The sequence below is a fragment of the Trichechus manatus genome, unplaced genomic scaffold (genome assembly GCF_000243295.1).
Source record: "Trichechus manatus latirostris isolate Lorelei unplaced genomic scaffold, TriManLat1.0 scaffold00003, whole genome shotgun sequence".
Classification (NCBI taxonomy): Eukaryota; Metazoa; Chordata; class Mammalia; order Sirenia; family Trichechidae; genus Trichechus; species Trichechus manatus.
In genome coordinates, this window is record NW_004443939.1 from 24,269,807 (window position 1) to 24,295,114 (window position 25,308).

The 25,308-nt window shown below is 36.9% G+C and overlaps 1 protein-coding gene across 1 annotated transcript in view; it reads left to right on the forward strand.

Annotated features, from left to right (window-relative positions):
• ACADM (acyl-CoA dehydrogenase medium chain) overlaps positions 1-24,597 on the forward strand; it is a 58,245-nt gene extending 33,648 nt beyond the window's left edge. The window contains exons 9-12 of the mRNA XM_004369067.2: positions 6,300-6,440; positions 7,218-7,313; positions 22,940-23,188; positions 24,473-24,597. Coding sequence (XP_004369124.2) covers positions 6,300-6,440; positions 7,218-7,313; positions 22,940-23,188; positions 24,473-24,544 — 558 coding nt within the window. The 3' untranslated portion in view covers positions 24,545-24,597. The remainder of the gene's footprint in view (positions 1-6,299; positions 6,441-7,217; positions 7,314-22,939; positions 23,189-24,472) is intronic.
• The last annotated feature ends 711 nt before the right edge of the window (positions 24,598-25,308 follow it).

Genomic DNA, 25,308 nt, shown 5'->3' on the forward strand with positions numbered 1-25,308 from the left:
GTGGAATTCTCCAGTGATGCCATCGGGGGCAGGGCTTTTTTTGTTTGTTGGGAGTTTTTTTATTACCTTTTCAATCTCTTCTCTTGTTATGGGGCTGTTCAGATTTTCAACATCACTTTGTGTTAGTTTCGATAGGTAGTGTGTTTCTAGAAATTTATCCATTTCCTCTAGGTTTTCAAACTTGTTGGAGTATGGTTTTTCATAATATTGTTATGATTCTTTTTATTTCAGTTGGGTCTATTGTAAAGTCCCCCATTTCATTTCTTATTTGGGTTATTAGCATCCTGTCCTGTTTTTCTTTTGTCAGTTTGGCCAGTGGTTGATAAATTTTGCTGATCCTTTCAAAGAACCAACCTTTGGTTTATTGATTCTTTCTCTTGTTTTCTGTGTTGCGTTTATCTCTGCTCTGATCTATTATTTACTTTCTTCTGGTGCCTGTGGGCCTTTTTGCTGCTCTCTTTCTGTTTGTTCGAGTTGTGTAGTTACTGTTTTGATTTTGTCCCTTTTTTGATGTGCATCTATTGCTATAAATCTTCTCTGAGGACTGCCTTTGCTGTGTCCCAAAGGCTTTTGTATGATGTGTTTTCGTTCTCATTTGATTCTAGGAATTTTTTGATTCCATGTCTGATTTCTTCTATTACCCAGTGGTTTGTAAGCAGGGTGTTATTCAGTTTTCATGTAATTGATTTTTTTCCTTACTCTTCCTGTTGTTAATTTCTACCTTGATGGCATTGTGGTCACAGAAGATACTTTGTATTATCTCAGCGTTTCAGATTTTGTTGAAGGTTGCTGTGTGGCCTAAGATGTGGTCTATTCTGGAGAACATTCCATGTGCGTTGGAAAACAATGTGTACGTTGCAGCTGGTGGGTGGGGTATTTTATATATGTCTCTGAGGTCAAGTTGGCTGATTGTGGTCTTTAGATCTTCTGTGTCTTTGTTGAGTTTCTTTCTAGATGTTCTGTCCTTTACCAAGAGTGGTGTGTTAAAATCTCCTACTATTATAGTGGAACTATCGATTTCTCTTTGTAGTGCTGTTAGAGTTTGTTTCATGTATTTTGGAGCCCTGTCATTGGGTGCATAGATGTTTATTATGGTCATGTCTTCATCATGGATCATCCCTTTACTCATGATATAGTGTCCTTCTTTGTCTTTTATGGTGGATTTTGTTTTAAAGTCTATTTTATCTGAGATTAGTATTGCGACTCCTGCTCTTTTTTGGTAGCTGCTTGCTTGATGTATTTTTTTCCCATCCTTTGATTTTTAATAAGTTTGTCTTTGTTTCTAAGGTGTGTCTCTTGTAGACAACATATTGATGGATCCTGTGTTTTTATGCATTCTGTCACTCTCCGTTTCTTTATGGGTGCATTTAGGCCATTATGTTCGATGTAATTATTGATAGAAGTGAGTTTATTGTTGTCATTTTGTAATGCTTTTTTTTTGTGGTGCTGACATTTTCTTTGTTCCTGTTACTCTCCTGTGCTGAATTCCTTTTGTTTGTAGATTTTTTTCTCATTTCTTTTGTTTTTGCAGGTTTTGTGTTTACTGGGACTTTATGTTTTTCTTCTTAATTTTGATGAGTAGGTTTGTTGATTTTCTTTGTGGTTACCTTGAAACTTAACTGTATCTTCCTAGGTTTGAAGTAGTCTATTATCACTTGGTATCACCTTACCTTCCTCTCCATTAGAAGTTTCTATACCTACACTGTTTATTCCCTTTTTTATTGTTCTGATGTTGTCATTTACAGATTAACCTCTCTGGTTCCCTCTTGTAATTCTTTTGGTTTTGAATGTCCTTGAGAGTTCATTTCCTAGGTTGGTATCTGGCTGGTACAGTTTTGCATCCTAGATTCAGGCTGTGGTCTGATGTCGTTTGCTCTTTGACTAAAGGACTCCCTTTAATAATTCTTTTAAGTTTGGGTTGTTTTTTACATAGGCCCTTAATTTCTGTTTATCTGGAAATGACATAATTTCACCATCATATCTGAACAAGAGTTTTGCAGGATATATTATTCTTGGCTGGCAATTTTTTTCTTTCAAGGTTTTATATATATCATCCCATTGCCTTCTTGCCTGCATGGTTTCTGCTGAGTAATCAGAGCTTAGTCTTATTGTTTCCCCTCTGTATGTGACTTTTCATTTTTCTCGAGTTGCTCTCAGGATTCTTTCTTAGTCTTTGGTTTTAGCGAGTGTGATTATGATATGCTTTGGTGATTTTCTTTTATGGTCTATCTTATATGGGGTTCGTTGAGCTTCTTGAATGGTCAGCTTTTCATCTTTCATGATATTGGGGAAGTTTTCTGTCAGCAGTTCTTCAGTGATCCTCTATGTGTCCTTTTCATCCCCTGTTCTGGAACTTCAATCACTTGCAGATTTTTGCTTTTGATTGTATCCCAGATAATTCTCAGCGTTTCTTCATTTTCCTTCATTGTTTTTTTTATTTTTCCTCAGGGTTTTAGCCAAGTATTTGTCTTTCACTGATCCTGTCTTCTATCGTTTCAAACCTTCTCCTCAGCCCTTCTGTGACACTGTCCATTTCTGAAGTCTTGTTTATCTTTTTGATTTCTAAATGTTGTTTTTGTATGATTTCTAGTTGTGAATTTATTTTAGCATTTTGTTTCTGCATTATTTTCCTGAATTCTTCCATTTTTTGTCTGTATTTTCCATGAATTTGTCTGCCTTTTCCATGAATTTTGCCTATTTTTTTCTCTTTTTTGTCTGTTTTTTGCTTCAACTCTTGGATAGCTCTGAATATTAGAGATTTACATTCCCTATAAGGTTGTTCTAGTGCCTTTTCTTCTTCTAGAAAGTCATCTGGTGTTTTATTTTGGATACCTGCTGGAACCAGCCTGTCCTGTTTTTGTATATGTTTTGATATTTTCTGCTGTCTTCCAGACATTCAGTCGTTATTTTCTTCGTTTATTGATTGTAGATTTGTTTGTTTCATCCTGCTTTTTTGTTTTATTTGGTTATGTGTGAGCAGGCAGACTGTGCATTCTTTGTTGTTTGCTCGTCTGTGGGCACTATATTTTTCACCTCCTTGCCCAGTGGGCAGGGCCAGTTGCTCAGCTGTGGTGCAGCAGGGCAGTTCCAGCTGAAGGGGAGTTGCTGGGATGGGCTGTTTGTGGCATGTACTAGGTCTGATATGTGGGCCAGGAATCAATGCAGGGCAGGTTCCAGTAGGCCATGCCTGTGGTGCTCGGGTGTGTGATGTTCAGCACATGGTGCAGGTAGGCAGGAAGGAGGGGGTAGATTGTACTGTGTGGAACTAAGATGGGTATGGGAAAGACGAGAGAGAAACAGGAGCCAAAAACAAACAAAAAATAGAGTGCTAAGGGAGCTTGCTGTTGGAGTGGAGAGATGAGAAACCGAGAAATGGAGAAATACAAAAAGGAAAAAAAAAAGAAAAGGGGAAAAAGAAAATAAATAAATAAAAATTAGGGGAGAAAAAGAAAAGAAAAGCCCCCAGGGATCCCACCAGTGGGACTAGGAATACCAGGGAAGTGGCTCCCAGGCCTTGAAGTACGGCCTGGCTAGAAGGGGTGGAGATGTCACACAGTGCCACGTATTCAGGAGACAGGAAGGGAGGGTAAGTATAGAGAGACGAGAAACTGAAAAATGAAGAAAGACAAAAAGGAAAAAAGAGAGAAGAGAAAACAAAAAGAAGAAATGCCCCCAGGGATCCCCTTGCATGGCTGCACAGAATGGAAAAGTAGCTCTCAAGCCGTGCAGTACAGCCTGGCTAAAGGGGATCCCAAGCAAAGAAAACAAACAAACAAAACACAACAGAACAAATCAAAACAAAACAAAAAAGTCCTAGGGATCCCACCAGCATGGTGGATTGGGCCGGGAAGCAGTTCGACAGTTAGGCAGTGCTTCACAGCCTTTCAAAAAGAAACAAAGATGGCAGATGAAGCCAGTTGTTTGAGAGTAAGTGGGGGGAGGTGATGAGAGGTACAGAAGAAACCAAAAGAAGCAGGAAAAAGCAACAAACAAATGGCACTCAGGGAGCCGGCCAGTGTAGGCAGGTTGAATCCAAGCAGCATAGGGCTGAAGCCGGTGCCTCCCAGCCCAGAAACTGTGGTCACAGGAGGCAGAGTAGGCCAAGCAGGAGTGAAGAAGGGTGGGAGGTGGGAAAGTGTATATCACTGGTTACCAGTTGTTCTGTCTCCTGCTGGGAGCTCCATGAAGCTGCTTTCCCATACTCTCTGCTGATATCCCACATGGGCAGAGTGAATCCTAGCGGCAGGGACCCTACTCTTCCCGGCTGGCCAAGCTATAGCAGCCACCTATGAAGTGGCAGAGATTGAGCAGTCAGGAGAAGGATAGGGTTTGGGAAGGCATATATTGTTGTTTACCAGGTGCTCTGTCTCCTGCTGGGAGCTCCATGAAGCTATTTTCCTGTACTCCCTGTCCGCCTGTCTCCGACAGTAATCCAAGATGGCAGATCCGTGCTATGTTTGCTGATAGGGGACCTCCGCACATATCTCTCCTCCCTCTCTGTTCTCTGTCAGTTTCTTATTCCATTCAGTGCTTGGCTGAGTTCTTTATCTCTTCATTTGGTGCTTAGGGTTCCAGCATTGACGTTTCTCTCTCTTTTGGTTAGTTTTTCGGGTCTTTGCTGTGGAGGGGCAGCATGGTGCTTCCGTCTATAATGCTGTGTTTGCTCCGCCCCCCAAGCCATAGTCTTTTCAGTCACCTTATATGCATGTAAAAACTGTACATGAAAAAGGAAAATAGAAGAATTGAGGCGTTCAAATTCTGTGTTGGCAAATAATAGTATACTGTTGAGTGGACTGCCAGAAGAACAAACAAATCAGTCTTCGAAGAAATTTAATGTTCCTTAGATGTGAGGCTGTGACTTTGGATACATCATCAGGAAAAACCAATCACTAGAAAAGGACATTATGTTTGGTAAGTAGAGGTAGAGAGTCAGCAAAAAAAAGGGAAACCCTTAATGAGATGGATTGACATAATTGCCACAACAATGGGCTCAAGCATACCAATGATCATGAAGATGGCACAGGACTGGGCAACCCTTTGTTCTGTTACACATAAAGTCACCGTATGTCAGAGTTGACTAACAACAACAAAACAAAGGTTACATGAAATACAGATTATCTGGTCAGATTTTCGATTAGGGTGGCATAGCCTGAACTAGAAAGACTAGTTCGAATTGGCTAAGTTAAGCAAACTTCTAAGCTAGTCAAGAATATTTGTAAAATCCTGTTTAATTAAAAACCATCAGAATCTTTATAGCAGCTTTATTCATATTGCTAAATAAATGTTTATAGCAGCTCTATTCATATACTAAAAACTGAGGGGACATATCCATAAATTGGTGAATGGATAAGCAATACATGGGGCATCCATGCAGTGGAATACTACACAGCAATAAAAGAAACAAATTTCTGATCATGCAGCAACACGGATGAAAAGCGTTATGCTAAGTGAAAAGTCACAAAAGACTAACCATGTAATTCCATTTAATGACATTTTGGAAAAGGAAAGCTATATGGACAGAAATCAGATGAGTTGTTGCCAGGGGCAGGGGTGGTGAAATGAAAGAATTGATTACAAAGGGGTAGAAGGGAACTTCTTGGGGTGTTGGAAGTATTCTGTATCACGATATGGTGGTAATAACATGCATATACATTGTCAAAAACTATTACAAAATTTTTTTTTAACTATTAGAGCTATATACTTAAAACAGTGAATTTTTCCATATATAAATTATACCTCAGTAAACCTAATCAGAAAAAAAAGTTGAGGGAAAACAAAAAATCAACTTTTATTCAGTAGATTGCTTTGCTAGTTCTAATAATTAAACTAAAGGTTCCAAATCAGACTATGTTTTGCTGAATGTTGTTCCTGACCCTCATGGTGAAAAATCTAGCCTTCGAACCTATAAGGGAATTTGTCTTTATCAATAATATGTATATGTAGACCTTTAGGTTAGTATTGGTTTCAGAGTTTGTGAAACATTGTTTTAGACCAGAGGCTGACAAACTTTTTCTGTAAAGGTCCAGATTGTAAATATTTTAGGATTTGCAGGCCATATGGTCTCTATCACAACTACTCAATTCTGCCATTGTAGCAAGAAAGCAGCCACAGCCGAAACTTAAACAGATAGGCATGTTCCAGTAAAATTTTATTTACTGAAACAGGTATTGTAGGTTGTAGTTTGTCAACTCCTATTTTAGAAAATTGCAAAAAGTCACACACACAAAAAAAAATGTTTAAAGCAAAAATGGATGCTAGCTCAGAAAATGTTCCTTAAAATATATTGATTTTCTTGTTAGGAATTAAATATGGGCCAGCGATGTTCAGATACAAGAGGAATTGTCTTTGAAGATGTGAAAGTGCCTAAAGAAAATGTTTTAATTGGTGAGGGAGCTGGTTTCAAAATTGTAATGGAAACTTTTGATAAAACCAGACCTCAAGTAAGTAATATGAGTTGATGATCTTTATAAGACCTTTTATTTATTACATTAAGTGATTTTAACACTGTATGCTTGCTCTGTTATTAGGGCTTTTATCCCTTTCTATTTAAATGTCTGCTGCTTTTATTAAGGGTGGAGAGGTAGTATTACCTTTCTTTGTATTTTAGAATTCTTCAACTCTCTTTGCTATCCAGGTCGTAGAAATCATTTAAACAAATACAGACTTACTGTAATTGCTGCTAGATTTACAGAACGGCAATCTGCACTTATTCATTCCTGTTGATATGTACTCATTTCCTGTTCCTACACTCATCAAAAATATTTCACCTAGTAAACTTTCCTTTATTGACAAAGAAAGGATGATTTCTCTAGGCTCTGAGCCCTATGCACAAATGCCTGCCGTTAACTTTTAATTCATAAATAATATAAACTTAAATATTTTTTCGCACCTACTCATTCTATTGTTGCCTTAAGCTATAGGCCATCTTCTCTTTGTAGCCACCTACTTTGTGTTTTACTTATTTTTATTGTGCTTTAAGTGAAAGTTTACAGAGCAAATTAGTTTCTCATTAAACAGTTAATACACAAATTGTTTTGTTACATTGGTTGCCAACCCCACAATGTGTCAACACTCCTCTTCTCGACCTCAGGTTCCGCATTTCCATTCGTCCAGTTTTCCTGTCCCTTCCTGCCTTCTAGTGTTTGCTTTTTGGGGGCTGGTGACATATTGTGTGTTTTAAAGACATAAACTTTTGCTTTATGAAATGTTAAATATAGATAGCAGCTGGTGCTGTTGGACTGGCACAAAGAGCTTTGGATGAAGCTACCAAGTATGCCCTAGAGAGGAAAACTTTTGGAAAGCCACTTACTGAGGTAATTTAAATACTGTACTCCCTTTGTTCAAATGTAAGGACAGTCTTTTTAATCTAAATACTTGGAAATTATTTTTAAGTACAAACTAAATTTCTGCTTTTGTAGCAAGAAAATAATGTGATCTATCCGGATGGGTTTCAAGATTAGGTTTTCTTTAAACTATGCCATGAACCACAGGCCACTCAGGACCTTGCTAATTGGGAAGAAAAAAAGAACAGCTAATATTTAATGAGTGCCTGTTGTGCATCTGATACTGTGCTAAGCATTTTAAATATATTGTCCAATTTTCCCAGTAACCCTGTTTGGATAGTACTACAGTCTCCATTATAAATCAGGAAACTGAGGTTTAGCGAGATTAAATAATCTGTCCAAGGTTACACAATTTGTAAGTCACAGATTCGAGACTCCACACCATGCTTTTAATCCATACCTCCCATGTCTTCTTTTTTTTAATTTTATTGAGTTTTTAGTGAAAGTTTGCACAGCAAGTTAGGTTCCCATTTAACAGTTTCTGCACAAATTGTTCAGTGACATTAGTTACATTTATCACAATGTGTCAGCATTCTCTTTGTGTTCTGTTTGTTCCATTTCCACTATCTAGTTTCCCTGCCCCATATCTTCTCAACTTTGCTTTTGATTTGATAATTTTGAGTAATTGTTGACCTTTTGGTTTCATACTGATGATTTTTAAGTAGAGCACCAATCTTACAGGTAATGTCCTTTCATTTTGTGTGCCACTCTGCTATTTTGCTAAAGGGTGACCTCAAGGAATAGGCTCGGTTCTGAGTTTAAAGAGTGTCTCAGGACTATAGTCTTAGGGAGTCTTTTGTTCTCTACTGTTCCAGTTTGTCTGGCTTTTTTTTTTTAATAAGAATTTGAGTTCTGCTCCACAATTTTCTCCCATTCTATCTGGGACCATCTATTGTGACCCTCATCAGAATGGTCAGTGGTGGTAGCCGGTCACCATATAGTTCTTCTGGTCACAGGGTAGATGAGGTTGTGGCTCGTATAGACTTGTTTCTTCTCTGAGCTTTGGATTACCTTCTTACTCTTTTGCTCCTGGTGAGTAGAGATCCATAGTTGTGTCTTAGATGGCCACTCGCAAGCTTTTGAGACTCTAGACTCTACTCACTTCACTAGGTGCAGATCATTATTTTTGTGAACTATGTTATGCCATTTGATTGAGTTGTCCCATGTGGCTATGGTCCTAAGCTTTCACACCCAGAAAACTAATCTTAGAAGGTGAAAACACAATCTATGTCTGTGGAAAATCTGTATTTGTGTGTTCAATGAATATATTTGCATTTACACGTACCTATAGGTACTTCTGTCCTTTCTCACCTGTGTACATACCTGTACCTACGCTCATATACCAATATGCCTGTATCGATCCATATGTGCCCAAGCACCCGTTTTTACTTTGGTTGTGCCATGCTCACTACATCCACATTCGGTGATACTTTTCCCATCACCAAAAAAAAATAACAACTCTATGATTTAAAGCATACTTTCCCTTCTCCTCCTCCTCCTCTCCCTGGTAACTACCAATGAACATTGGTTTCTCTGTTATTTATATTTATTCTTGTCTTCTTATAAGAGGGATCATATAATATTTGTCCTTACATACTTGACTTATTTCACTTAGCATTATACCCTCTAGATCCATCCATGTTATGTTTTGCAGACTTATCATTGTTCTTTATGGTTGTGTAGTATTCCATTATATGTATGTACCACAATTTGCTTTTCCATTCATCCGCTGATGGGCACTTCGGTTGTATTCATTGATTTGCTATTGTGAATAGAGCAGCAGTGAACATAGGTGTGCATATGTCTGTTCGTGTCATTATTTTTAGGTCTCTAGAGTATATACTGCAGCAACCAGTATATACCAACAGTATATCGACAGGGGACTGCCTCAAATTCAAGCCAGATTTGGAAGAGGATATGGAATGAGAGATATCATTGCTTATGTCAGATGGATCTTGGCTGAAAGAAGAGAATACCAGAAAGATGTTTACCTGTGTTTTATTGATTGTGCAAAGGCATTCAACTGTGTGGATCATAACAAATTATGGATAACATGGCAAAGAATGGGAGTTCCAGAATATTTAATTATGCTCGTGAAGAACTTGGACATAGACCAAGAGGCAGTCATCCGAACAGGAACAAAGGGATACTGCATGGTTTAAAATCAGAAAAGATGTTCATCACGGTTGTATCCTGTCACCGTACTTATTCAATCTATATGCTGAACAAATAATCCAAGAAGTTGGACTACATAAAGAAGAAGGCAGCATCAGGATTGGTGAAAGCCTCATTAACAACTTGCAATATGAGGTGACACAACCATGCTTGTGGAACGCGAAGAGGACTTGAAGCACGTACTGATGAAGATCAAAGACTAGAGCTTTCAGTATGGATTACACCTCAACATAAAGAAAACAGAAGTCCTCACAACTGGACCAGTAAGTAACATCATGGTAAACGCAGAAAAAATTGAAGTTGTCAGAAATTTCATTTTATTTGAATCCATAATCAATGCCCATTAAAGCAGCAGTCAGGAAATCAGACGACACATTGCATTGGACAAATCTGCCAAAACAGACCTGTTTAAAGTGTTAAAAACCTAAGATGTCACTTTGAGGACTGAGGTGCACCTGACCCAAGCCATGGTGTTTTCAGTCACCTCACGTGCATGCGAAAGCTGGACAGTGAATAAGGAAGACCAAAGAATTGATGCCTTTGAATTATGGTGTTGGCGAAGAATGTTGAATATACCATGGACTGCCAGAAGAACAAACAAGTCTGTCTTGGAAGAAATGTAGCCAGAATGCTCCTTAGAACCAAGAATGGCAAGACTTCGTCTCACATGCTTTGGACATGTTATCAGGAGGGACCAATCCCTGGAAAAGGATATGGTTGGTAAAGTAGAGGGTTAGCGAAAAAGAAGAAGACCCTCCACAAGATGGATTTGCACAGTGGCTGCAAGAGTAGGCTTATACATAACGATTGTGAGGATGGCACAGCACTGGGTAGTGTTTTGTTCTGTTGTACATAGGGTCGCCATGAGTTGGAACTGACTCGTCGGCACATAACCACAACAACAGAAGACAAAATAACTGAGCTTTTCAAGTCACAAGAGAAGAGAACAAAGAAAAGTGAACAAACTCAAAAGGAAATATGAGATTCAATTAAGAGATCTCACATTAGAAGTATTGGTATTCCAGAGCAGCATGACGATAAAGCATAGAACAATTTTCTAATAGATAATCAGAATTTCCAAGATAAATAGAGAACCAAGCCAGCAAATACAGGAAGCTACGCAAACACCAATCAGAAGAGACACAAAAAGATCAATTCCATGCAGTATCCTAATAAAATTCTTGAAAACCAAAGACAAGGCAAGCATTCTGAAAGCAAGAGAAAATGAAATATAACATATTAGTGGTCTTTCATAAGAATCGTGCCAATTTCTGCCCGGAAAGTAGTCTAGAGGCCAGAATTCAATGGAGTGACATATATAAAATACTGAACAAAAATAATTGCCAACCAAGAATTCTTTACCCAGAAAAGCTGTCATTCAGAAACAAGGGGAAAATCAACATATTCCCAAACAAACAGAATCTCTGGGAATTTGCCACTTCCAGACCAGCTTTGCAAGTATTATACTCAAGGGAGTACTCCAAATGAAAAGGCAAGAGCATTAAATAAATACTTGTATGTATATGTGGGGAAAAATAAATAAAAAAAAGAGAGAAATCTCCAAAAAATGCAACAACACAGGCAATCATAAGGACCAAGCATATGATATTTTCAGGGAATAAACTCAATAATTAAATCCCACAAACAGTATAGCATCAAGTTTGTAAGACATAAGCACAAAGTAAACTTATTGAATATGGATTGTATAATGACATTAATGGAGACACACCAACAGAAATGGAGGAGGGAGGAGCATATCAGGTTGTATGTTAACTATTGTTCATATGTTAAACATTGTTGCAGTTGTAAGTTGTATAATGGAATATATGTGGTATCCACTAAGAAATCACCAAGAAAAAAAGGAAAAAAGCAAAAAGGCTCATCACAAGAAAGCAGCCAGATACAACCAAAAGCAGAGAAACCAGAATAAAAAAACAAAGAAGTTATGAAACTCTCAAAAAATAAATAGCAAATGAGCGAGGTAGACACTTCGTTTTTACTAATAATTAACCTTAAATGTATACGGTCTAAACACCCTGTGCAAAAGGCAGAGAGTGGCAGAATGGATTAAAAAATATGTATCCTTTTGCTGTCTACAAGAAACACACCTCAGACATGAGGACACAAACAAACTGAAAATAAAAGGATGGATAAAAATATTCCATGGAACCAGTAAACAAAGAAGAGCAGGGATGTCCCTTCTGATATCAGATAAAACAGATTTTAAATCAAAATCTATTACAAGAGATAAAGAAGAACATTACATAATAATCAAAGGATCAATCCAGCAAGAAGACATAACAGTTATAAATATATACATACTTAACAGCAATGCACCAAAGTATATGAAACAAATACTAATATGAAAGAAGAAATAGCCAACTTCACAATAAAAGTAAGGGACTTCAACATACCATTTTCAATTATAGACAGAACATTTAAAAAGAAGATCACTAAGAATACTGAGATCTTAAATAAAACCATAAGCCAATCGGACCTAATGGACATATGTAGAACACTCCACCCGGCATCAGAACAATACACGTTCTTCTCCAGCGCACATGGATCATTTTTTAGAATACACCATATGCTAGGACACAAAAGAAGTCTCAACAAATTTAAAAAAATTGAAATTACAGAAAGCATCTTCTCTGACCATAACAGTATAAAGCTAGAAATCAACAATAGGAAAAATAAGGGGGGAGGGAGCAGCATGGAAACTAATACACTACTTAAAAAATGATTGGGTCATAAAAGAAGTAAAAAATGAAATAAAAAAATTCCTAGAATCGAATGAAAATGAAAACACAACATATCAAAACCTTTGGGACACAGCAAAAGCAGTACTCAAAGGGAAATTCATAGCAATAAATGTCTATGTTAAAAAAGAAGGAAGATTCAAAATCATTAACTTAAACTGACAACATTAACAAATAGAAAAGAAAGAGCAAAAGAAGCCAAAAGCTACCAGCAAAAAAGTTAAAGATCAGTGCAGAAATACATGAAATAGAAAAACAATAGAATCAACAAAACCATTAGTTTGTTCTTTGAAAGGATCAATAAAATAGACAAACCACCAGCTAGACTGACAAAAGAAAACCAGAAGAGGCATATAACCAAATTAAGAAATGAAATTGGTGACATTACAACTGATCCAACAGAGATAAAGAAGATCATAACCGATTACTATGAAAAACTGTACTCCCAACAAATTTGAAAAATGAAATGGACAAATTCCTAGAAACACACTACCTACTCAAACTAATACAAATAGTGGTAGAAAATTTTAACAGATCCGTTACAAAATAAGAACTTAAAGATGTCATCAAAAAACTGCCAACAGCAAAAAAAGCCCAGGACCAGGTGGCTACCCTGGAGAATTCTACCAAACTTTCAGAGAAGAATTGACACCAATCCTACTCAATCTCTTCAAAAACATAGAAGAGAAGGGAACACTACTGAACTCTTACTGTGAAGCCAGCATAATCCTGATACCAGGCAAAAACATCACAAAAGAAGAAAATTATAGACCAATGTCCCTTAAGAACATGGATGCAAACATTTTCAACAACATTCTAGCCAATACTTCAGCAATATATCAAAAAAATCATACACCATGATCAAGTGGGATTTATACCAGGATTACAAGGGTGGTTCAACATTAGAAAGTCAATCAATGTAATCCACCACCTAAATAAAACAAAGGAAAAGAACCATATGATCCTATCAATTGATGTAGAAAAGTCATTCGATAAAATTCAACACTGTTTTCTGATAAAAACATCAGCAAAATAGGAATAGAAGGGAAATTTCTCAACATAATTAAGGGCGTATATGCAAAAGCAACAGCCAGCATAATACTCAACGGAGAAAAGCTAAGAGCCTTCCCTTTGAGAACGGGAACGAGACAAGAATGCCCATTATCACCACTCTTATTCGACATTGTACTGGAAGCCCTAGACAGAAATAAGACGAGAAAGAAATAAAAGATATCCAAATCAGAAAGGAAGAAGTAAAACTATCTTTATTTGCAGATGACATGATTTAACACATGTTGTTGTTAGATGTCGTCGAGTCTGTTTTGATGCATAGTGATCCTGTGTACAACAGAACGAAACACTGCCCGGTCCTGCACCATCCTCACGATCATTGTTATGTTTGAGCCCATTGTTGCAGCCACTCTGTCAATCTGTCTTGTCAATGGCTTCCTCTTTTTGCTGATCCATTCGTCTTCAATTTGTCATTCCCAGCAGAGTAGACCATATAATTGTCTGATTAAAAATGGCCAATACCAGTCCATTTCAGCTCACTTATGCCTAGGATATTGATGTTTATACATTCCATTTCATTTTTGACAATTGCCTAGATTCATAGTTGACACTTTGTACATTCCGATTATTAATGGATGTTTGCTGCTGTTTCTTCTGATTTTGAATCATGCCACATCAACAAATGAAGGTTCCGAAAGCTTGACTCCATCCACGTCATTAAGGTCGACTCTACTTTCAGGAGGCAGCTCTTCCCTAGTCGTCTTTTAAGTGCCTTCAAACCTGAGGGGCTCATCTTCTGGCACTATATTAGACAATGTTCTGCTGCTATTCATAAGGTTTTCACTGGCTAATTTTTTTCAGAAGTAGACCACCAGGTCCTTATTCCTAGTCTGTTTTAGTCTGGAAGCTCAGCTGAAACCTGTCCACCATGGGTGACTGACCCTGCTCATATTTGAATGCCAGTGGCATAGCTTCCAGCATAATAGCAATGTGCAAGCCCCTACAGTACAACAAATTGACAGATGCATGGAGGATTTATTTTTGTCTTCTAGTTGATTCGTTCTATCTTCTATCTGTTTGACTCTGTTGTTGAGTGTTTATCTTCCTTTTTCTGATACAGTTCCAATAGTTTTTTGTTTGTTTTGTTTACAGTTTCCTTGTTGAGTCTGTCATTTTGTTCCTGCATTTGTTTCCTGGTCTCCGCTAATTTGTTTTATGTATGCTTTTTGCTTTCTTTAAACATATTTATCACCATAGTCTGAAAATTATCAATTCTTTATATTAGTCTTCCCTCCATAGGAGAAATTATCTTTGTGTTTTGCTTTTTATTGGTCCTTCTTCTCTTGTGATTTTGTGTGTTTTAGTATTTTTTTGTTGAATTTGGAACATTTTGTTACCTTTTTATTGTCCCACTTTAAATTTTGTATTCTGATTTTTGTGGAAAAATTTTCTGATTGGGCACCCTAGTGGCACAGCAGCCAAGCACCTGGCTGCCATCTAAAAGGCTGGAGCCTGCACCCACCTGCCGTTCCACAGGAGAAAGATGCAAGATGCAGCAGCCCGCCTCTGCAAAGACTCACAGCTTTGGGAACCCCACAGTGCAGCTCCACTCAGCTGCACAGGGTTGGCATGAGTCAGAATCGACTCAGCAGCAGTGGGTTTGGTATCTTCTCCTGAGAACCATTAGAGGGCACTCTTAGGTTTTTTTCAGTGCTGTTCAGGAGCTCTGGATGCTTCATCTCCAGAATACAGTATGCATCCACGGGAGTGGGGCATTTAGCTGGTTGCAGACCCTGACATAAGCAGTGGAGCTCAACTTTCCTCTAGAAGGTGGAGGGCTCTCTATGCATTTCCCTGCACAGGCTCTTCCATGATGTCCCACTGTGGGCCGTTTCCCTCTGTGTCACCCATCAGTCTGAAGTATTCCCCTACTAGTGCTGCCCTTCCATTTCCTCTTAGTGCTTGTCTGTCTCAGGCCTCGGCAAGATTCAGTAGCACTGTCACAGTGCCACAGTCTCCCTTCATCCCCTCCCAACTGCACCACCTGCGAACTCCCATGGCCAGTTTGTGCCAGCTTAAAAAAATCGAGCTAGAGGTTCCTCAGATTAGCTAGCTCTCTTTCTGTGTTCCCTGTTTGGGGTGTTACCCAGTCCTGTTCCAAAATGGCTGCAATGGGCAGGCTCTCCTGATGTTAGCAGTTAGGTTCTCCCAGCTTCTGGGCTGTCCCCATTTCTCCTCTTTCCCACTTCTGGACTTAACCTGATTCTCCAGCACCTCATCTGAGATCTCAGTCTATGTTGTTTTTATTCGTTTTCAGCAGGTAAGTTGCTAGGGGAGTAAATGGGAGCATCCACTCACTTTGCCATCTTGCTCCACCCACTTCCCATATCTTCTTGAGTATCAAGTAATTTTATTATTGAAGGGTCATATCGTCCATGAATTTTCTGGGAAATTCTTTGCTATTATTTCTTCTATTAATATTCTTCAGTTATCTGTATTCTACTACAATTCTTATGGGATATACAGTGAACCTCCTCTTATTCTTCCTGTGTCAGTATTCTCAAACTATCTGTGGTGAATGACCAGTTTGTTTGTTTTTTATTTTCTAATCCATTGTGGACCGTTATTTTTGTAAAATAATATAAAATGTCACAATAATGTCACATTGCTATAAGTTTCTAACTGCTTTGTCTTGCCTTCTCTACCATGAACTGGTAATAGTTTAGAGACAAGCACTGGTCCAGATTAGTGCTACTCTATGTCCCTTAATCTCAGTTTTTTAATTATCTTTCTATGCTGTATTCTGGATAATTTTCTTAGATATGCTTCCCAATTCTCTGATGCTGTGCCTGATCTGCTATTTAATATAGCTGTTGAATTTTTTCAATGACTATTTTTTATTTTCAGAAGTTATATTTGGTTCTTTTTCAGTTCCACCTATTCTTCTTTCACAGTGTCCAGGATTTTCAATATAGTTTTCCTTTTATCCCCTTAATTATAATAAAAAATACTTGAGATAACCTGTTATCTCAAATTCTTAGGCTGCTAATCTTTCAGTCTATTGCATCTGCTAACTCTATTATAACCATTTATTTCCTCTTGTTTTAAGTTTTGTTTGTGAGCTTATCTGTAGCAAATTTTATTGTTTCATTGGGTTGTAGAAGCATCCTAGAGATTGGCTTTTGGTTTGCATCTATTAGGTACCACAGAGGTTTCACCATTCTAATGGCTGTTTTTTACATGAACTTCTCCATTTGGGGAATCCTGTACCATAAGTGGTTGTATACATTGGTTCCATACTTTAAGAGGACTTTTCTTTTCTTTTCTTACCTCTCAGACAGAGTCTTGGGCAAGAGATAAGCTTCCTTTTGACCTTCCTGCTCCATTGAGCAGAGATTTTTAGTTCCCTCTTTGGAAAGAGAAGCAGAGAATCTCAATTTCAGCCTTCGTCTTGTTCATGCTCACATCCAAGTCTCCCGCTTTTGTGTGTTAAAACTACAGCTCCTATCCCATTGGACCCAAATCTAGATCTGATTTTTTTTTTTCCTCCCTTCCCTGTGTCAACTCTTCTCAATCAGGATTCAAATTGCCTGTTAGAGACATTTGGAAATTTCTGTCTTTCCTTAGGGCTCTTTTTTTTTTTTTTTTTTTTTAATCAAGCATTCCTTTGTGTATGTAGCCAAAAGGATAGTCATGTTGCCAAAAGCTCATTCATTGTACCAGAACTACATATATACATTTTACTAAATACTAGTTTTTCTTAGTGTCATGAACTGCCAACAACTATAAATACTACTGAGTGAAGATCTGTCATCTTCTGATCCTGAGCACATATCTGATAATTCTAAGGCATTGTGGCTATTCTTCAACTCAATGTGGAACCTTCTCCTTTTATGTTTCCTTTCTTCTAAGTTCTGAAGATTCTTTTCTGTATTTTTACCGTCTGCACCAGGATATTTTTGCCTGATGGCCCTCATTATTAAGAATAGAAAAGTCTTAGTCTTTGCCTACAGCTCACTCAAAATAGTCTTTTATCATTTGATTTCTTCTGCAGATTGCTTCCCTGTTAATTACTCTGAAAAATGCTGGCTGCTTGCGTTTTTAACTAATGGAGTGATATGATACCTTAACTCCCTGTCATCTCTTTGCCAGGTGTGCCTCATCTGTGTGCTCTTGCAACTCCAATCTGCTAGAGTTCATGATCTCCGTGTATAGCGTTGTAAGATTGAGAAGAGTCACTTTATACTTGGAGTACAAACTAAATTATTATTTAACTATTTCATGTCTGATATTGGGAGATATACAAGGGCATATCACCACATACTTATCTATGTTTTCATGTAGAAATTTAGGACCAAAAAATGTAAAATAGTTAAATTCACTTTTTAAAATATTTTAATTGTATAGTGGGTGTGGTGTAAATATGAGGGGGAAAGGTAAAATGGTAAGTATAAAGTATGTTCCTCATTTATTTGTGATAATACTTAGTTTGTCCCATCTACATTATTTGTCTATATTGATGAATAGTCCATACCCATTTCTGATATTTATGTACTCTGTTTTCTTCTGTTTATTTAAAATTAAAATATTAAGTTAACACATTAGGACTTGATTGTTACTGTCTAAAAGAAAGCTATGTTGCAATCTACCAGTTTCCCCCCCACCCCCCGATTTCCAAAATAACCAGCCTTTGCACAGTTCTCAGTTATTTCTCATTCTGTTTCTACTATTTCTGCATCTCTTATTCTTACTTTCCAAATATATTGGTTATGTTTTTATGTTGGAGGCATATGACATCACTGCTTTTTGCTTTAGTGATACACCTGGATGCATTATTTTATGAACTTACCTCTTAAAGCATCCAGCCAAATAATTTTTCATAGGTCTAAAATAATTTACGACAATTATCGGTTCTTAGTACTGTAGTGAGCATGTTTATATAGTTCTAGGGTCCCTCATCAGTAGTCTTTTCTTTCCTGGGATAAATAAAGGAAATACTAAGGGGATGATATAGCTTTGGTCTGTTAGCTCCAAAAAGAAAGAATAGAGAGATTGTCTTTTTAAGGGATAGTATAGAGTGGTACTCTAATCACAGTTCTATTGTTTACTACCATGTTTGTTATTGTTATTATTACTACTTTCTTTTAAGTGAATGCCATGGCTGCTACTTATCCTTACTTAATGTGGCTAAAGAAAGCTGCCGAAAACAGAAGATTGTTTTTTTTTTCTTACCAATGAGTAAAGCTAGGAACGTTGAAAACAGACTACTGGATGGTAAAATCCCTTAGTGGCAATAATTACCTACTCCTTTGTCTAATCAAAACCTTCTGTTTAGGAGAAGCTGGAGTGATCTAGGAAGCTGTGAAAGAGTGTTAATAACTCCAATTTGTATTGATTATTATTGCTAATTCAGCATAACTTCCCATGATTTCCATTTCTTAATAGGAAAATGAATGAGGGGACAAATGCTATTTGAGACCTGAGACTCAAATAAGATATGCTCAGCAAGAAATATATTTATATCTTCTTTTCTGTGTTTTTCTAACTATTTTGTATTCTCTATGAGTAGTAGTAAATATCAGACCAGTTAGAATGAGTCAGACCAGTCACTCCACCATTATGAGAAATGAAACTACCAGTAAGTTATCTTCTCTTTGGTAAACTGTGACTTAGTGAAAAGATCATGGGCTGGAAGCCAGTACTAGGCTTGAATCCTGCTTCCACAAATTCCTAGCTATGAGACCTTCAGCAATTTAATTAGCTTCTCTGAGCCTTGATTTCTTAATTTGTAAAGTAGGAACTGTAAAAGATCATTCCCTAGGTGACTTCATATGGTTCTGTGGCTTTAAATACAAAACATATGTTGATGACTATCAAGGTATATCTCCAGCCCTGACATCTTCCCCGAGCTTCACGCTTGGATTTTCGAATGCCTCCTCAAAATATCCACTTAACATAAACTCTTACTTCCTGTTACTTCCATTTTCCTTAGCCATTTTATTTTCTTCACAGCCCATGTACACCCAATCTATAGCAAATCCTGTTAAAATATGTAGGATACAGCTAGAGTTAAAACCATTCTCTCTACCTACACTGCTAACATCCTAGTCCAAGCCACCAGTACTTCTCAGCTAAACAATTATAAATATTCTCCTAATGGTTTCCCTGCTTCTACTCTAGCCCCTTACAGCCTATTCTATATCTTTCAAAACATAAGTCAGTTTAAGTTATCTTGCTCAAAATGCTTTGAATATCTTCTCATCACACTCAGATTAAAATCCAAAGTCCCTATAATGGCCTTCTATCAGCCATACTGGCCTTTTTGGTCTTTGTTCTTCTCCCAAATATGCTTAAGGATAGCTCTGTTACTTCATTCGAATTTCGCTTTACTCACTTACTTCACCAAAGAATCCATTCTTGATTTACCCTATCTAAAATAACATCTCCAATACTCTAATCCTACTTTTTTTTTCATAGCTCTTCTCACTACCTGACATTGTACTATATATGCATTGGTTATTGTCTCTCCTCACTCTTCTCTTGAGTGTAAGCTCCACACAAGCAGGGAGTTTCTGCTTTGGAAAACTTTGTATACTCCTAGCACTTAGAAAATGTCTTACACTCTGAATCTATTTCATTTATTCAGCAAATAGTAATGTAACCCTTACTGTATTAAAATACTAATAATAGGATGCTTTCTCTGTTCCAGGCTCTATTCTTAAGTGCTTTGCTTGTATTAACTCATTTAATTCTCAAAATAATGTAGAGTAGGCACTGTTATTCCTATTTATCACATGTAAAATGTTATTGTTGTTGTTGTTAGGTACCATTGAGTTAGTTCTGACTCATAGCGACCCTATAGGACGGAGTAGAACTGCCCTGTAGGGTTTCCAGGGAGCAGCTGGTGGGTTTGAACTGCTGACCTTTTGGTTAGCAGCCAAGCTGTTAACCACTGTGCCACCAGGCTCTGTAAAAACATTAGACCCAGCTAATAAATGATGGAACCAAGATTTCAACTCATGTAGTCACTTATTTAAAAAACTTACTTCTTTTACACTCTACATATGCTATTTCCAAGGATAGAAAAGAAGTTTGACATATTCATTGACCTCAGGAACCTTTAACCTTACTTTGAAGACAAGATACATATCATAAAACAAATATTAAAAAATAATATAGAGTAATATAAGGTTAAGTCCCAAAATGAGAGCTACAAACAGGGTTATAGAAACCAAAAGGAGAGAGGTTATTTTAGGCTGATGCATTACAGGGAGTGTGTGCTGGGTTTAGAACAGAATTTCTCAAAGCATGGGTTGAAGACCAGCTGAATGAGACTCATTGGAATTGTTGGTTTAAGGAAACATATACACCTGGGAGCCACCCCAGATTTTCTGACTCCACATCTCTTGAAGAGGAGCGTACAAATCTTAAAAAAAAACAAAAAAAAACCTCATATACCAGTTTGCCAAGGCTGTGGGGAAATAAGCACTTCTGTATATTGCCATGAGAGTATAAATTGGTGCAGTCTTTATGATTCACATTTTGGCAATATTTATCAAAAGTATATACCTTTGGACTACCTAGCAATGGTTATCATACAGATATATTCCAAATGATATTTATCCTTCAGAGATACCCCCATATGTGCAATATAATATATGCATAGGTTATTCAAAGAGCCCTGGTGACGCAGTAGTTAAGTACCAAAAGGTTGGCAGTTCCAACCCACCAGCCATTCCATGGGAGAAAAGACCTGGCAATCTGCTCCTGTAAAGATTATAGCTTAGGAAACCCTACAGGGCAGTTCCACTCTGTCCTATAGGGTTGCTATGAGTTGGAATCAACTTGATGGCACACAACAATAACATAGGTTATTCTTTTCAACATTGTGTAGAAAACACCAAAATGTTGTTTATCCACACAGTGGAATACTCTGCAACTATAAAAATCATAAGAGTTCTTTATGTATTGCTATAGAGAGCTCTTGAAGATTTATTGACAAGAAAAGTGAAATGAAGAACCAGTTAGATGATAAGGTAGCATATGTGTAAAAAAGAGGGAGACAATATATATATACTTGCTTGTATGTATATAAAATATCAAAGGGGCCTTGGTGTCACAGTGGTTAAAGCACTCGGCTGCTAACCAAAGGGTCAGCCATTCGAACCCACCAGTCACTCCATGGGAGAAAGATGTGGCAGTCTGCTTCTATAAAGATTATAGTCTTGGAAACTCTATAGGGCAGTTCTGCTCTGTCCTATAGGGTTGCTGTGAGCCAAAACTGACTCTATGGTAATGGGTTTTAGTATAGAAAATATCCCTCGGAAGATAAAAAAGAAACAGATAACAGTGGTTATTTCCTGGAACGAAAATTAGATGGAGTCGGGGAGAGTGATGGAATGCAAGGGTGATAGACAGAAGTAGGAGGAAAGCTTTTCACTGTGTATTCATTCATACCTCTTAAACTTTGAACTGGTAGATGTATTACTTATTCAAAAAATAAATAAAATGGAAAAAAGATCCTTGAAAGAATCATCAGCTTAGGAGAATGGGCATAGTTCAGGTAAATGGAAATAAAAGAGGATATTACTCTCCTTGTTCTACATAGCAGTTGTTCACATTGGTTAATTATGACGCCTCTAAGACCTAATTACCATATCAAACTCAAACAACTTTTTACATTCCAAATCAATGTGACCAAGTTTATGTTACCCAATTATTAAATATAGTAAATATATGAAATTGAACAGCTCAATTTTTTTATTTTTTGTGAACTTTGTTCATATTAATCTGTACACTAGTCATAGACTTTGTGGTTTTTATAGCTTCTTAGTCTTGAAAACCCATTTTGATATCATCTAATACATGAAGCCATTTCTAATCATCTTAGTATTCTTGCTTCTGAATGCCTACAAGATTTCTTTTAATGTGAAAGTCCCATTGTCCCATGTCTATTGGAGGATAATTTATATGATGCAACGTAAGTAAAAATAAGTAATAAATATCATCCACAATCCTATTGCCTAGAGATAATTACAGTGAACATTTTGCTCTGTGTACTCTTTTTCCATGGATATAGTTTTCCAAAGCTATATCGTTGTTGTTAGTTGCTGTCGAGTTAATTCCAACTCATGGCAACCCCACGTGTGTCAGAGTAGAACTACACTTTATCGGGTTTTCAGTGGCTGTGATGTTTTGGAAGTAGATCAACAGACCTTTCTTCCAAGGTGCCTCTGGGTGGATTCTAACCACCAGTCTTTCAGTTAGTAGCTGAGCCCTTACTGAATTTGTACACAAATAAGGTGCACATTATACATTTTTTTTGCCAGTCACGCAACCCCTCCTCACTATTTTCGTAAGTGATCTATGCCATGCATTATATGTGTGGGTGCATTATTTGTGAAAAACTGTAGTAACTGACAAATGTCAGTGTTGTTGGGTGCCCTCGTAGTGACTCCAGGTGACAGAGTAGAGCTGTCCCATAGCATTGTCTTGGCTGTAATCTTTACAGAAGCAGATCTCCAGGTCTTTCTCCCGCAGAGCTACTGGGTGAGTTCATACCTCCAGCTGTTTGGTTAGCAGCCAAGTGCTTCACCCTTGTGCCACCGGGACTCCTTCCTTAAACATTTTTTTTTTTCTTTTTAATTCTAGCACCAAGCGATATCTTTTTTGCTGGCTGAAATGGCAATGAAAGTTGAAGTAGCTAGATTGAGTTACCAGAGAGCAGCTTGGGAGGTTGATCGTGGTCGTCGAAATACCTATTATGCCTCTATTGCAAAGGCATTTGCTGCAGATACTGCAAATCAGTTGGCTACTGATGCTGTGCAGATTTTCGGAGGCAATGGATTTAATACTGAGTATCCTGTAGAAAAACTAATGAGGGATGCCAAGATCTATCAGGTAAGATTCCAAGTGTTTTTAATTATTTTTTAGGGGACAAAATATTCATAAATGATGGGGTAAATTTCTGATTATTAGAGATTTTATAACAGTAGTAATAACAAATGAATTTCATTATAGATGGCTGTGAGACAAAGTTTTCGAAACTAATAAGCATAAAGAATTATATTACTTTTTAGGTATATACCTTAAGGGAGAATAGACTGACAAACTAAATAGTACTGACATGTAAAGTATGTCTGGAAGAGCCTTTTTTTTTTAGTTTTAACATTCTGGTTCATTGTAACACACCCTTTGCTCTCCTAAAAGTATGCTTGACTTTTTAAATTAATTAAATTATTTTGTTTTGAATCTTAAAATCCTTGAATTGATTGAAACCATACTGGGAATCAAAAAACCAACATGAAGAGACACTGATATAGATGACCTTGTCTTCTAAATTAATATTCGTGGTTTATAGGAACTTAGAGAAAGGACCAATTTAGTAAGTAAGATAAATGTATGTGTTCTCCACAGGTGACTTATGGTAATTATAACACATGCTTCTCGATGTCTTTCCTTGCTTCCCCACCTTGCACTACACACATATCCAGGCAGTTATTTGACAAATTTAGACATAGTGCAACCTCCTCAATTTAGACATGAGAAAACCGAGGACCAGAATTTGTGTCTTATTCAGAGTCACAGGTTTATCTGCTGATAGTCTCCTTCTGAAGCCTATAATTATTAAGTACTATGATATGACTATTATTATTAACTATTTAATTCTTTTCTGCCATCTGAGAAGATGAACTTACAATGGCCAAGCTACTAGGCATATCTAAGGAATCGAAAACGTGTTTCTCGCATATTCAGCAATTCTGTTCCTTAGGTGACAAGGATAAAAAAATCACACCCAAGAGTAAGAATAGAGAATGGCTGGAGGTGACAACTAGCTAAATACAGTTCAGAAAAGTTGATGAATATTTTGGTAACATTAAAGTTTAGTTTTCCCAAACTTTTTGAATTGTTAATACCCTTCTATGTTTTTTAAGGCCCTTCTTCAGAATTTTAGTAAATGATTTTTTATAATATTTCAAACTAATCTTTAGAGAATTATATATTTTCATGGGTTTCACAACATTAGATACTGGAATCACTACAGACCACAGACCCTATATGTGGTTTGATTTAGTTTGGTATTACAATGGGCTTATAGTATTGTCCAAGATAGTGAGTAAATCTAAGTAAGTTGTTTAATGTACTGAAGATATTTAACCTACATTTATATGTTTTTTCTTCCAGATTTATGAAGGTACTTCACAAATTCAAAGGCTTATTATAGCCCGTGAACACATTGGGAAATATAACAATTAAGGAAATCTCTATAGAAGCATGGTTCATTTTTGAGTACTAGAGCATCAACCACTATTTAAGCTCCTAAAGAGAAAGGGCTTTAAGACTTTTGCTAGTGAAAATTTAAAAATAAGTATTCTATTGCCAAACCAATTCAACTGTTTCTAATAGTAGTTTTGTTTCACTTAAGACTTACTTTTCTCAAATAGATTTGGTTTCATTAAAATATCCTTTCTCCTTAGTACCACTGTACTTGAATTACATAAACCTAGAAAAAATACATTGTTTTATTATTTTGACCTTTCAAAATTGAAGTAGCAAAAGTTTCTTGAAATTTCAGTATTTTTCAAATGACAGAAAAGTGATCTTATAAAGTAGAATGTTCGAAAATTTACACTGGGAAAATATTGTTTTTGGATGCCACCAAATAACTTGCCAGTGACTTTATAAATTTAATGAGATTGTATTAGAGGAGTTTGCTTTACTGCAATTTGAAAAGCATCTGCTTTCAGTTTTGCACACGAACAGTCAAAAATGTGATATTCATAGTTTCCCATTATACAACTACCAGGAGTTACCTAAAAATCTTGTTTAATTGTGAGCCCACTTTTCACAAAGCTTGCCTTAAATTATTTTCATATGACTCTAATCATCGCTAGATTGCCTTTGATCTATTGTACACAATCTCATTTCATGTGCATATATTATGAAAAGGAACTAAAATAAAATTGTTGAATATTAGTGTATCTGTTCATATTCTTTCTAGGAAGTTTTATTACTTCATA